General features: G+C 48.1%; 3 protein-coding genes across 5 annotated transcripts; all 3 read right to left on the reverse strand.

The window, feature by feature from the left end:
- Positions 1–88: 88 nt before the first annotated feature.
- LOC114848958 (interleukin-31 receptor subunit alpha) lies at positions 89–4,952 on the reverse strand. Of its 2 annotated transcripts, none has more exons than XM_055505865.1 (14): positions 4,812–4,952; positions 4,192–4,375; positions 3,585–3,748; positions 3,334–3,497; positions 3,080–3,245; positions 2,908–2,990; positions 2,530–2,761; positions 2,260–2,448; positions 2,079–2,183; positions 1,753–1,899; positions 1,515–1,646; positions 1,339–1,435; positions 1,172–1,247; positions 89–939 (listed from the first exon to the last, which is right to left on the reverse strand). In XM_055505865.1, exons 1-14 carry the CDS (start codon positions 4,867–4,869, stop codon positions 295–297), a joined length of 2,442 nt encoding a protein of 813 aa, XP_055361840.1. In that variant the 5' UTR covers positions 4,870–4,952; the 3' UTR covers positions 89–294. The 2 variants fall into 2 exon arrangements, with proteins under 2 accessions (XP_055361840.1, XP_028995726.1); XM_029139893.3 differs by having other exon boundaries at positions 1,166–1,247; positions 4,812–4,951.
- A 568-nt stretch (positions 4,953–5,520) lies between these two features.
- theg (theg spermatid protein) lies at positions 5,521–7,465 on the reverse strand. 2 transcript variants are annotated; one of them, XM_029140218.3, is made up of 7 exons: positions 7,222–7,465; positions 6,795–6,876; positions 6,646–6,707; positions 6,499–6,556; positions 6,249–6,375; positions 5,935–6,094; positions 5,521–5,870 (listed from the first exon to the last, which is right to left on the reverse strand). In XM_029140218.3, the coding sequence occupies exons 1-7, from the start codon at positions 7,253–7,255 to the stop codon at positions 5,626–5,628; spliced, it is 768 nt and encodes a 255-aa protein (XP_028996051.1). In that variant the 5' UTR covers positions 7,256–7,465; the 3' UTR covers positions 5,521–5,625. The 2 variants fall into 2 exon arrangements, with proteins under 2 accessions (XP_028996051.1, XP_028996050.1); XM_029140217.3 differs by having other exon boundaries at positions 7,160–7,418.
- A 145-nt stretch (positions 7,466–7,610) lies between these two features.
- On the reverse strand, positions 7,611–12,653 carry shda (Src homology 2 domain containing transforming protein D, a). The gene is made up of 8 exons (XM_029139573.3): positions 12,330–12,653; positions 11,204–11,453; positions 11,020–11,121; positions 10,751–10,907; positions 10,356–10,610; positions 10,097–10,271; positions 8,923–9,042; positions 7,611–8,717 (listed from the first exon to the last, which is right to left on the reverse strand). The coding sequence occupies exons 2-8, from the start codon at positions 11,447–11,449 to the stop codon at positions 8,531–8,533; spliced, it is 1,242 nt and encodes a 413-aa protein (XP_028995406.1). The 5' UTR covers positions 11,450–11,453; positions 12,330–12,653; the 3' UTR covers positions 7,611–8,530.
- Between the last annotated feature and the right edge of the window lie 39 nt (positions 12,654–12,692).

The following is a 12,692-nucleotide window of genomic DNA, read 5'->3' on the forward strand; positions in this document are numbered from 1 at the left end:
TGTATGAAAGAGCTCTCAATCGTTTGATTGATCTACACAAATACTGCAGAGGAGTGGAAAGAGGGTTGATTGACAAATATCTAACAGATGTGTTTATACTTTAGATTATTTATTTGTTGAAATAAGCCATCACGATTTGTGGGGATGGATGAGTGAAAGTAAGATGGAGATCTTACAAACAAATGTAGAGCAGCTGTGCATGCATATCCGTCCATCGACAGGATCTGATATTTTCTTCTCTTTTATTCTCACACAGACTAAAACATCAAGTAGAGCGTGTCGCCGTCGCGAAAGCTAAACGACAAGTGAGGCGTAAGGTTCACATTTCACAGGGCAGTAGGGCATATCGACCAAAACCAGGGCCCGAGAAGGCGAGAATGAGGTAGATGAGTTGGTAGAAGGAGCATCAGGGCGGGAGAAGGAGCCGAGCTGGAGCAATGAGGCCAGGTTGAAGGCGCTTTGAGAAAAAGGCTGATGGAGTGATGTGACCTCAGCAGTAAAGACAGAGGTGACATCAGGCAAGGAACCTGGGGTTTCATACTGTTTCAGAAAAAGGCTGTAGGGTTTAAGTTTACTGGGCTGTGGGGGCTCCTCCCCTGGACCGAGCTGCACCTCAACATCAGTAGAGCTGCCAGCGTGGGACATGCAGGGTGTGGGAGCATTATCGAGGGTCTGGGAGGGTAAAACTGTGGAATAGATGCAGTCGCAGGAGGAGAGATCTGCTCTGGAGGTCGCCGTGGCTCCGGTTTGGTTACCAGAGCTAAACGGCTCCAACAGCCTGGGATTCTGATGCACCTGAGGCCTCAGAGTTGGGGCGTACGTCTGCAGGTTATAGACCTCCTGGTCGGCATCGCAGCTCTGCTGCTCGCTGTCCGCAGGAAAGTCGACCTCAGAGTATTTGACCTGCGACCGCTCTGCGACCAGCGAATGCCTCAGACCCTGAGAAGAAGAACGAAAGGCGGGTCGCTCAGCTTAAATGGCTGAAGCGTCTTCTGTAACACATTGTTTTAAACGTGCAAAATGTTGCCTTCTAGTGCAAATGCTGATGGTATGCTGCCATCTAGTGGTTAAAAGTAGATAGTGTCAAAAACTCAGACAATTTTACGTTTTATAGCCTAGAAACCCACGGCGACATTATAAAGATCTATGTTTGGTTCTGTTGTACCCTCACAGCCGTTTTCGGGGTCCAGTGGGCCACAGTGCTGTGGGAGGGGTCAGGGAGATCTTGACACAGCTTCTGCTTCACTCTGAAAAGGTAATTATTGGGATAAACGTTTCAGATTAAGGCCAAATGTACTTAATAAATTCCTAAGCTCCATGTTCTGTCTGAATGCTTACATGCTGTTCTGCAGCAGGCAGCCCATCAGAACCAGGGCCAGCAGCATCATCACAGGAGGGAGGATGGTGTAGATCATGACTGAACGCTCCTCGGCGTCTTTGCAAACACACACAGTCAAATCAAATATAGGCTCTTGGAGCTTGGGAGTAACTTGATGAGTGGGTGTGGCATTCACCTATGTGCACGTTAATGACGGGACCAGCTGCTCCGGCGCCAGCGTCCGTGTTGGACCGCATGAAGATGGCGTAGTTGCCTGGCAACAGGCTCTTCAGAGAGCAGGTGTGAGCATGAGCCGGCACAAACACACCTGAAGACACGGCGGGACACGGAATCAGACCCTACACCGCCCACAGGGACGCGTCTCTATTCCAAGCAGTTTACCCATAATGCAAAGGGGTATGCGTGAGACTCACACTTGGCTGTTTGGTTCATCGCGGAGTAACAGACTGTGTAGTTTCGGATGAAACCGCGACGCAGCTCCACGGCTACAGGCCTCCAGCTGAGCTCCACCGAGCCGCCGGAGAGCTGCTGCACCTTCAGCGTGGGCCCAGCAGAGGGAGCTGTGCAGGTAGAGAGAGACTGTGGAACAACGCTGATGATGAAGATGATGATGATGCCGATGCATTTGTTGAACATTTTCTCAACATGAGGTTTGTAGTGCTTTTTTATAGACACCTCCTGTTCTGTAGGATGTCGTCCGTTTTATTTAATGCAGGTGCAAAGTTCAAAGGTCGCGTACCTCCTTGGACGGTGTAGACGTGGAGTGTGCTGTGTTTTCCTCCCCCCTGTTCACCGTACAGCACCGTGACAGACACTGAGTAACGCTCCTCCGGCTTTATTCCCTCTAAAGCAACACAAAGCAGAAAACCTGATTCAGGACACGTGTCTAACCGTTCATTCACTAAGTGTCTTTGCTTCACCTGTGATGACCAATGCTCTGCAGGAACTATTCAGTCTTTCCCAGTACAGGACGGTGCTGGTATCATCTCTGACAGCAAACCACTCCAGCACAAACCCAGTTTCTGATTGGTTGCCTGGAGCGGCCCAGCGAACCTCTAAGCTGCCCTCATCCAGTGCATGTGCAGTGATTTGTTTCACGGAGGGCGGTTCTGAAGAGAAACAAGGGAAAACGCGATTGAGGGATGGAGCCGCGACGTCTCGACTCGCGAGGAGTCCAGCCGGGAGCCTACCCGGGTCAGAGGGCCCGCGGAGCCACACGCGGGCTTCGGGGGAGGTCCCCGCGGAGGTGGAGGCGGTGAGAGCGCAGGAGCAGCGTCCGGCGGGAAGCAGCAAACTGCAAGAAGTCCTGGTGTGATTCAAATCGCCGCAGCCTCCGTCTTCGCCCAGGACTCGCGCGCGCTCCGTCTGACAGGTCACGTTGTAGTACAGGACTCTGCCGTTGGCCACAGGGTGGAGCAAAGGCTGAACGGCAAAACCACGAGACAGATCAGTCCAAGTCATGAGCTATAATGAAACCCAGACTAATTACAATGTTCCTGGGGAGGTGGTAATTAAAACTAATGAGATCTCAAAGTCAGTATTATTGCGGCTTGAACCTCTACACGCACCTTCCAGAGCAGAACCACGCGTTTCCATCCGTTCTCCTCTCTGTGCCGTATTCGCCTCCAGAACGCGGGCGCCGCCGACGGAGCTGAAAGACGGAGCGACGCCACAACGACGATGAAGCCACAACACTGGCTTCACTTTCATACAGTTTATTTCTGCGGTGGCTCCTCTCACCGTCCTCGGCCGTCCTCCCCTGCTGTGCGTTGCTCCACGGGCTCCAGGGGCTCCTCGGGCCCTGGAAGCGGTGCCGAAGCCTGACGGTGTACGAGGTGTCGGGTCTGAAGAAGCAAAGCGGGACCGCGAAGTTTGTCACGGTCACGTTTTGGACCTGAGCATCAAGCTGCATGTGGATGAGAAACAAGATGAGGATCAACCCAGAAGCTCTGCGCGCAGCCCAGAGATCCGAGTGGGTTAGTGTTTGGACCGACCTGACCCTGGGCTGTGAACTCAATCTGGGAATTCAAGAATCCGCTTCGCACTTCGGGTTTGGACACAGGGAACAGAGCCAAGGCGCCGCTCCAGCTCAGGTTCAGACACCGAGGCCTCGCGGTCACCGGCTCGATCGTGCCCAGAGTCACGGGAGGCAGCATCACTGCAGCAAACGGAGGAGACCGGAGGGTGAGGACGCAGGAAGAGACGGCTCACGGGTCCGGGTCCGGGTCCGGGTCACGGCTCTCACCTTCGGTCCTCCCAGACTGACAGCGCGGCGCCGAGGCCGCGTCGCCCCCGCGGGCGTGGGCCGTGACCGTGACGCAGTAGACGAACCTCACGGAGGAGCCGGGCATTCCCGCCGTGCAGCTGCCGCGCGACGCGGCGCAGGCGAACGTCTGCAGCACGCGGTACCTGCAAACAAACGTCCGCCTGAGTCCTCGCTCTGACAGCCCGTCGTCAGAGGCGCGCGACGGCGGCGGCCTCGGGCGGACAATGTGCCAGCTGGCATCGAACAAACCACATCCTCCGGTTCGGCGTCTGTCATCGACGCAGATCACGCGGCGCAGTCACACACATGACAGAGACTCAGCACATGAATACCATCAGACAGCATCAAGGCCACACATCCAATAACAGCGCTCACACCCTTAGAATGTCTTGCTTTCATGTCTGGAAAGTGACAATTATTTATATTGAAGAGAATTGTAATATGTGTTTCTAATCATGTAATTATATGTTATAACCTTTATCAAATCACCATATGATGCTTATCTGTTTAATCAGTAAATGTGACAATTGTCTTAGAAAAGTCACCAAAGCAAAACTATAATGTGCATTAAAAAGCTGAGGCTCACGTTTCCTCCTGGTGCTCGTCTGTCTTATTTAAAACCTTGTGGACTTGCAGAGTGTAGTGAGTCGCCGCGGCGTCTCCCGCCTCCCAGTGGCAGGTGACATTGGCTCGGTTCTGGAACACGCAGCCGGTCAGCAGAGGAGGCCGGGGCACGGCCGGGGTCGCAGTGGACGCGGCGGGGGGCACAGCTGGAAACGACGAGGCGGAGGGAAGAGGATCAGAACTCACATCTGCTTTGGGCTCCAAAGAGCCAGACCCAGTCCGCGTGACATAAGTGTCTGGGTGACAGCCGGGGCCCCGCGGGTCGTCGCAAAGCTGACAAACTCGCGTCGTTGTCAGGTGCGTGACAAGCGCCTGCACGCACCGCAGAGAGGAAGCACAAGTCGGTGTCAAATGTGAGAAAAAAGTCTGTCTGGGTTTAAGATCAACGCACCTGGAGGCGAAAGTTGAGCAGATCAGAACCTCGACACGACCTGCACTGGAGTCTTTACAAGCTTAAACACGCATCTGAGCTTCATGTGCAGAAGAGCTCGGGTTTCTCTTAAATCACACTTTCACGCACTAGACACCTAAATGCCTCTAAGTCGAACTCTGACCCGGTCTGTTCTACTTGCGGACACTCACCCAGGACGAGCGCAGCCCCCAGCGCGTAGGTCCGAAGCGCAGCGCCGTTCCGCGCCATGGACGCGCCGAGCTTTTGCGCAGAAGCCGCAGCGTGCGGTTTTATAGTAAACACGCGGGTTCCGCCCCGCTGCCTGTCAGAACACGGCCGGGCCCAGACGCGGCTCCCAAAATTGGGCTTCCGGGTCCCCGACGGACTGGATCGGCTCCTCACGACTTCTCGGAGCGAGAATGTGATCCCTTTTTATTGAACTGCACGCAGAGTCTAACATTTGGAATAGATGGGCGATAATGAGATTTAAAGTTGAAGTTTCAAGGCTCATAATTGACAATAAACAGAATTATTTTTTTCGCGTGTCAACTTTTTAACTTAACGAAGAAAACAACACACAGGATGTGTTGCAACCTGTCTCAAAGCAATTTCGTCTGATACCCACAACCTCCTGTTGGCTGTTTATCTTAATTACCAATCGCGGCTGTGAAGTTGCCACACGCTCTCTGGCTCATTATTACAACTCTTAAAATGAATTCACTTCATGCACAGGTGTATTGACGAAGACGCTACGGAGTCTGACAAACGGATCACACAGAACCCGGCCCAACAAAACACAGCAGCGACTTTTCAAGAACCAGAACCGGAGGCGGCGCAGCAGCGTGATAACAAAACCACAAACAAAAATGCTGCCACAAAATAAGTCTGACTACGACAAGGTTATACGTGCAATATTAGATTTATTACAAATCCGTTGAGGCAGCACATTATTATATTATTAGTGGGGGAGTGGAGTGAAGGCGCGCAGCATCCTTTCACCGGGGATCACGCGTCCGAGCTGCATTTGCGGGGCAGAGGCAGACACAGCTGCTGCACGCGGGCCGAGGCGCTGGCAGAGCGGGCCGCCCGGCTGACCGCGTATGGGTCGTACCCGTCGAACAGAGCCCGTCTCTCCTTAGGACCGGACAGCTCCAGAACCCTCTGGCTGGCTTTGTGGTTCATCACTGCTCTGGAGACGGCCCAGCGGAGCGGGCGCTCCCCTTTGAACATGGGATGCTGGCGCTTCGGGGCTGGAAAGAGAAATTGGGTGATGGGCAAGTGTGCTCGTTATGAAGTTAATTGTGATTTTCTTACTGGCTAGCAGCTCCGTGTGTGCTGATGCTTTGTAGGGCAAATGGGTCCCGGCTGCAGGGTGAGCTCCGTGATCCGAGGCGCCGGGATGCCACCTTGCCCTGGGCCGAGCAAGCTGGCAAATCCGGGACGAGGCCACGGCCGTCTGCGTTGCTCTGCTCAACTACAAACACATTTTAGGTCACGGATCACAATAATAAGAATGAGCTGTTGAGAAACAATCAGACAAATGATCATTGGACTCATTCCACTCACTCTTCATCCAGTTATTATTACTTCAGAGCAGTTTCTTGGAAAATTGTGCGCCTGTTACTCACAGGTGTCAACAGTGGGCGAGCCGGCTGCCATCCAGCTGCAGGACCCCAAGGTTGAGCCAGACTACACAGCCTCTCGGATGGAACGGCCCTGAGAGCCCATTCACTCACCTCCCACTCAGGAGAACGTCTGGGTTCGAAAATAGAAAGGAGTAGAGAAAGGAAGCAGGGGAAGGAGGGGGCACAGGAACACATGGAGATCTGAAGGCGACAGCCACGCATGCATGATCATGGACAGGAGTCTAGTATTTACATGAGCTGAGTGCTGTGCTTTTTACATTGCGATAGTGCCAGCCAACGAGGGGTTAACTCTGTGAAGAACACATCAATAAGATTAAAAGTTTGGGATTTGTGGATTGGGTCAGAGAACAAAAACAGCGAGAGCCTGTCACAAATGTACCGATTCTCGTGGTGGAGGCAGTCGTCTCAGGCGGCGGCTCATTCAGCCAATACACAGAACGACTGGAGAGAAGAGAAGAGAAGAGGGCGCATCAGGGGAAGGAAGGGGCAGAGACCAGCAGACAGAGGCGCTGGGTTCAATACTCATACCGATCTGGGTACTGGAGTCGGCTGGGCTTCGGCTGTGCGAGCTGATGTATGCGGGTTGCCATGGAAACACTACAGTAGGTCCCTGATAGAAAGAAAAAAACACAGGCATATGCAATGATCCTATTATCCAACCTTCACGGATTTAACCAAATGAGTTCGGTTTAACTTCATGCATCCAATGATGTAAAACAATAATCCGCTCAAATTATACACCTGAAGGTCACATTTTGACCTTCAGTCTAACTTTACATAATCTAAACCTGCTACTAACCAGTTCATTCAAAACGTAGGTATCATCCAATTCAGCAACTGCACCTATGATTTGATGTGGAATCATGGTAACAACTCACCAGACCATAACTTACCTTCAACTGGTAACAGTACTGTTGCAATCAGCATGGAGGTACAGCATTCCCCTGCTACGCACCTGCAGCCGCCTGCTCGTCCCCTTGTGATGACATCGACACCTCCTGGTTGCTAGGAGATCATATGGCAGGGCAACCGAGACCTAGAGATCAATCGTTGTAAAGCTACTCTGTCATCAAAGACGGTCCATGTCTGAGGAGAGAGAGGGGACGAACTCGGCTCGTCCTGTTTGCAGCTTTTCATATTGCAATGGATCAGTGAGGATGATAAAAAAAAACTGGTTGTTACTATTTTGTATTGAAAATGTCCCTCTACAGATTATTTATGTAAGCGTGACCAATACAGTAATAAATTCCTGCTTCTCTTAACTCCCATCTAAATGTGTTACTAAAAATATGTAAAATATTTTTCATCAACCAAAAATTAAGGGGGGGAAAAAAAGACAAACAATTTAAAAAGCAACATTGTATATTTTTATTTTCAGACATTTAAAATCGTATAAAAACAGCACAGTAAACAATCTACAAAGCTTTAATAGTCAAGTCCACAAAGCCACATGCCTCTCATATAATACTGTAGTTATTATTCTCTAAAATTGTATTGCAGGAGTCAGTCAATGTGTAACGTTAACAGGACAAGTCTGACATACTGTCATTCTGCCCTGCTCACAGTAGAACACGATAAACTGAGGAGGACAGTGCAGAGCTCGCAGCTACAGCATCATAGAACATTCACAGGCTTCTGAGAAACCCTGGAGCCAGCAGACAGCCAGGGTAAACACGTAGTGTTGTTTGGTACTGGAACAAACATTTAAAGGATATTAACAGTATTGCAGCACATTTGACTGTATTTCTACTTTCTACGTCTGTTTAACTCTCCATGCCCCGACTTCTTTACTGCGTTTTGATTTCTTTATACATTTAAAACATAAACATTGGACTGGAAATCTGCCAAAAAGGACCGGTTTTATCTTTTCTATGAGCTGGCAGCACGGTCGGTCTCGGCACTACACCAATAGAGACCTCCATGCAATATTCCGGCATTCTACTGTGTTGGGAAATCTCAAGACCACAGTTTGTCCTCTAGTAATCAGCAGCTACCGATCGTTACATTTCACTTACTCGCTTTCAGGAATCTGTTTTTGCATTTCAGTGACAATACCAGTTCACAAGCGCCGAGTGCCAGTGTAGTTACGGTGGTATGGTATTTATTAAAAAAGAAGAAAAGGGAAATACATTGCCACCAAACAGTTTAGACTCTGCAAGCAGTGTAGGTATAATGGCAGTGAAGACGTAGAGACAGAAACAGATAAATATTGAGGATATATCGTGTTCAGTAGCACCAGGATAAAGAGTGTATGAGTGTCAGCGTCAGAGGGTCTGCACAATGACAGGGTACAGTAAGGACATGTGTTCAGCGCCTCTGATTGGCAGCTTGTGTGTAGTGTAGTAGTGGATGACCTCAGGGATAGAGGAGAAGGGGGGGCTGTTCTCCCCGAGCACGTAGCATCCGTCTGCAGACTGAGTGAACTTCATGTGCATGAAGCCTTTGCAGCTTCTGAAAGGGAAGGAGACAAGGGATACAGGAGTGATGAATTTTTGCATGGACCAATGAACCCCGGGTTAACAGTAACATGTACAGTAACATGTACAAAACACCTTCTGGTCAATCGATAACGGTGATATTAAAATTTCACACAACTACTCAAGCACAGTAGAGGGACCAAATAAGGATTAACAAAGAAAACAGCAGGAGTGTGTACCTGAGCGACAGTGAGTAATCGTTGCGGCACGTCTGGCTGTTTCTAACCAGGTAGGAGTTCTCCTTGCACAGAGTCAGTAAACTCTCTGCATCTGCCCGGCTCAGGGATCCGTGGTACCACCTGCAGGTAAACAGACACGCGTTAATTCTTTGTGTTCATCTTTACTCCATATCTTAATCATCAAGGTTTAAGTGGAAACAGAGATTACTAGCACTGTAATGCCCCATACAGTTACTAGAGAGACAACCACAAATGTGATGGGAAATAGTGATAGGACATTTAGAGCAGATAAAGTTTTAAATGAAACTATTCATTAATTGAGAAAACAATTTATTTTATACATAATCATGGAACGTTGATTCTAATTTTCAGCAGCAGCATATGGTCAGCTTTTTGTGTCAAGATCACAACCTGCTGTACACAATCGATTCTTAGTCAGGCACATGTTCGTTACTGCTCCAATTCCTGGTCTCCATGAGTCAGTCACATTTTGACGCGTCTGTGTGCGAGTGTGTTCACAGAAAACTGTCTTCCCCAGTTCGAGAAACTAGGTGCCAATTGTTGGGCTATATAAAATTATTTTTTATCATGTTTCATCTTATACTGCTTTTGTTACGGTAATAGCTCAATAACTAACGCTGCACATAAACAGTAAACGTGACGAACACCTGCATAAAAGTTAACTGCTTACACTTTATTCGTCTGTGGTTTTTAAGCAAAGGCATTCAGAGACACTATAATAAAAACTGACTACAAACAGGGGAACGCACACAATTAGACACACCTAGAACATTGCAGCACAATGAAGCACTGCCTTCATATGTGCAGTCCCAAAGGAAATTAAACTTGACACTTTTCAATATCAGACTTTTAAGTACTTTGCTCTGCTCCACTGACTCTCATGATGTAAAACCAATGAAATCCAATTTGTCCCAATGGTCGGGCGAGAAACTTGATGGCACCAAATCAAGGGAAGTCAATTGTATCCACTACAAGGTGAGTTAGATAATGTTGGGATGTCTTAATTAAAATACTGGTGTCAGACATACAGTCATTTGCGTGTTCCCTCAAGCCTGACAAATAATTGTAATATTCTGCTGACAATAAACATAGTAGAGTTCAGAAACATTTCAATAAATGTCACAGTCTATTTAAATAGGATTTGTCTACTTACACTTGTCTCTCTAGTGGCACAAACGGGTCTACTCTCTCTCCCAGCAGAGGAGGAGTGTCGCCAACTAGGCGCAGTGTACTAGTCTCAGCTGCAGCAGATGTGGTGCCGGTCTTGGTGAGCCTGGTCTGTTCTGACGGAGCCCACGAGCGCTCTCTGTCTGCCCCTTCAAACTGAACTATGTTCACACAGAGATAAACAATAATTTACTTTAAAGTGACATTTGGTACAAAATCGTGACTACCAAGAAGAACCACGTTACCTGCTAGAGCTTTGGAGATGTTGTCCTTCTTCCACTCCCAGGGCTGGTCGTATTCGTCAGCTGGCCTCTCATCATCCTGAGGCAGCCTGCTCTCCCTGCCGTCTAACAGGCCAAGTCTACCCTCAGTCTTGTGAGTTTGAGGTTGCTCTGGAGCAGCTTGATGGTGATGACGCACTCTCTCCTCATACGGATTATCATACAACTGGGTGCCATCTCCACCCCCAGATCTGTTTGTAATCATGCTGTTTGGCAGTTCTACACAACAACACATCAAATAGTGCTATTAGAGGAGTTTAGTTTGCACTTAAAAGCACTCATAATTTTTCTACTGCTCTCCACATATTAGCATACCTTACAGAAAAAGATCTTAATACCATTTCATTTAATTAACAAACCTGAGATAATCCGCTGTGCCTCAAATGGTTCCATATAACTGCAGCAGTCTGTTGGTACAGGGGTGGGTTCCCAGCGTGCCCTCGAGTCTAGACGTGCATCAAATGGGTCTGAGTAGTCTGTGTCAGCGTCAGAAGCTGCTGGGGCAGAGGGAACCACCTTGGGAGGAAGAAAGAAACAAAAGGGCATCAAAGTAATCACTGGACTTGCTTCAAGATTTGAAAAATGTATGTGTGTGTATAAAAGTAGTGAATATAATAGACATCCTTACAGGTTCTTCTTGTATCGTGACTGGACTCAGGGGGATTTTACAACGTCCAAACTCCTGAGAGTCCACCTTAATTAGTCTGTGTTTTGGTGACACCACCTTTACCTGATTTTAAAACAAAAAACACTTTGAAAACTGTAACCCATTAAGAACATGTCTGCACTAACAAGCTGGAGCCAAGCCTTACCTCCACACCATTGGGCAGTACCGAACTAAACTCAGGGAAGGAGGGAAGGCTCAGTGTGGCACTGCAGGAGCTGAAACCACCATTCTGGTGCTCCTTATCACAGTGTTGGTAAGGGTCCTCAAAGTCTAGCTCCTTCTGAGCTCGGTATGCCCTTAAAATCTCACTCTCACTGTAATCTGGTCTCGGGGGCTGTGGAGGGTCACGCCTGCTGCCAAAGTTTAGGTAGTCCTTCAGCCACTTTGCCATGGATCTGGAAGTTAATATCAAAAAGACTTGACTGAATTTTTTTGTGCATTGGTGTATTTATTATCACCATTCCAGCTGAGGCAGAGCAAGATGCAAAATTTGTGTAACTACACAAAACAGCTTTTAATTATGTTCACTTCAGTACCTAATCAAAATAAACTGATCAACAGTGACATTTCTTTTACTTCTGCCAACGTTTATCTGCACAGTGCGACCTTTGTTTACGTTTTACCAACTAGCTGTATGTTAATTACATGCTCGATCAAATGAGATCCTACAACATAGTAGTTTTTTTTTAATCACTGATAGTCAGCGATGCAACCTAATTACAAAACAGTGGCCGTGTGTTATGGTCTGTTTGGGACTTTTGTTTACTCACGTTACTCTAGCTAAAGTAGTCAAATCCCCATAAAAACATTGTTTGATAAAAAGAAACGCACTGAAATTCAAACAATCAATCAACAGGTCCAGTGGAAATGCTTCCTTTGGTCAACTACAGTAACCTTTACTTTAAGATGAGGTAGAAATGGCAGTTTAAGCAAGCTAAAATGCTATGCTAACTGAGTCAAAGTTAAATCACAGCTGACGATTGCTAAGTTACTTAGCATTAGGTGCTAAATTAGTGTCTTAAATACTAATTTTTATTTAAACGGGTAAATTGTGGATAAAGTTTACTTCCAGACTGCAAAGCCAATCTTAACACACTGTTAAGCTTTTTGTGATACTTATTAAGGAAACATAGTTAACATCAAAGTAACTGAACTCGTATAATAGCGTTGTGAACATGCCAAAGCTAACTCATTAGCCACGTTAGCTCGATAACAACAGCTAAGATAACGTCTGAACTGTTATAAGCTAACGGCCGCTTTTAAGAGCTCACCCTCTTTCTTTGCATTGACGGCTCCTCGTTCCTGTTGTGTTCTCCTGGTTACCATTCGCCGCCTCGTAAATGCTGCGTAGTCTAAAAATAAAACATTGTCATCCGTGAAATCCGTCCTGCTTTGAGCCAAGCAGGTCAGTCAGCTAATGTTAGCCGGACCAGCGCAGACAGTCTCCGACACAACGCTCACGGGCGCCGCGCTCGGCCTTAAAGGAGAGCGATGAGCTATTTTTGGTTGGTCGACAAAAACTAGCAAGAGCTGAAGGCACAGCTTCATCCACGCGTGCAGCTCCAGTGATGCGGATGTGCTCTATTAAAACCAAAGTCTGCTAATAATCGTCACTCACTTTTATCCAGTAGTAG

This window comes from Betta splendens, chromosome 22, assembly GCF_900634795.4.
Source record: "Betta splendens chromosome 22, fBetSpl5.4, whole genome shotgun sequence".
Lineage (NCBI taxonomy): Eukaryota > Metazoa > Chordata > Actinopteri > Anabantiformes > Osphronemidae > Betta > Betta splendens.

Excerpts from the sequence above, each read along its gene's own strand:
- LOC114848958 (XM_029139893.3), bottom strand. The coding sequence starts at position 4,869 with ATGGCGCGGAACGGCGCTGCGCTTCGGACCTACGCGCTGGGGGCTGCG. Across the intron at positions 4,376-4,811 it reads GGGGGCTGCGCTCGTCCTGG|CTGTGCCCCCCGCCGCGTCC; the intron begins GTGAGTGTCCGC and ends CGTCGTTTCCAG. Across the intron at positions 2,762-2,907 it reads GCGTGGTTCTGCTCTGGAAG|CCTTTGCTCCACCCTGTGGC; the intron begins GTGCGTGTAGAG and ends TTTGCCGTTCAG.
- theg (XM_029140218.3), bottom strand. The coding sequence starts at position 7,255 with ATGTCATCACAAGGGGACGAGCAGGCGGCTGCAG. Across the intron at positions 6,708-6,794 it reads CGACTCCAGTACCCAGATCG|TCGTTCTGTGTATTGGCTGA; the intron begins GTATGAGTATTG and ends TCTTCTCTCCAG. Across the intron at positions 6,095-6,248 it reads CTCGCCCACTGTTGACACCT|TTGAGCAGAGCAACGCAGAC; the intron begins GTGAGTAACAGG and ends ATGTGTTTGTAG.
- shda (XM_029139573.3), bottom strand. The coding sequence starts at position 11,449 with ATGGCAAAGTGGCTGAAGGACTACCTAAACTTTGGCAGCAGGCGTGAC. Across the intron at positions 10,272-10,355 it reads CATCTCCAAAGCTCTAGCAG|TTCAGTTTGAAGGGGCAGAC; the intron begins GTAACGTGGTTC and ends GTGTGAACATAG. Across the intron at positions 8,718-8,922 it reads GATTACTCACTGTCGCTCAG|AAGCTGCAAAGGCTTCATGC; the intron begins GTACACACTCCT and ends CTTCCCTTTCAG.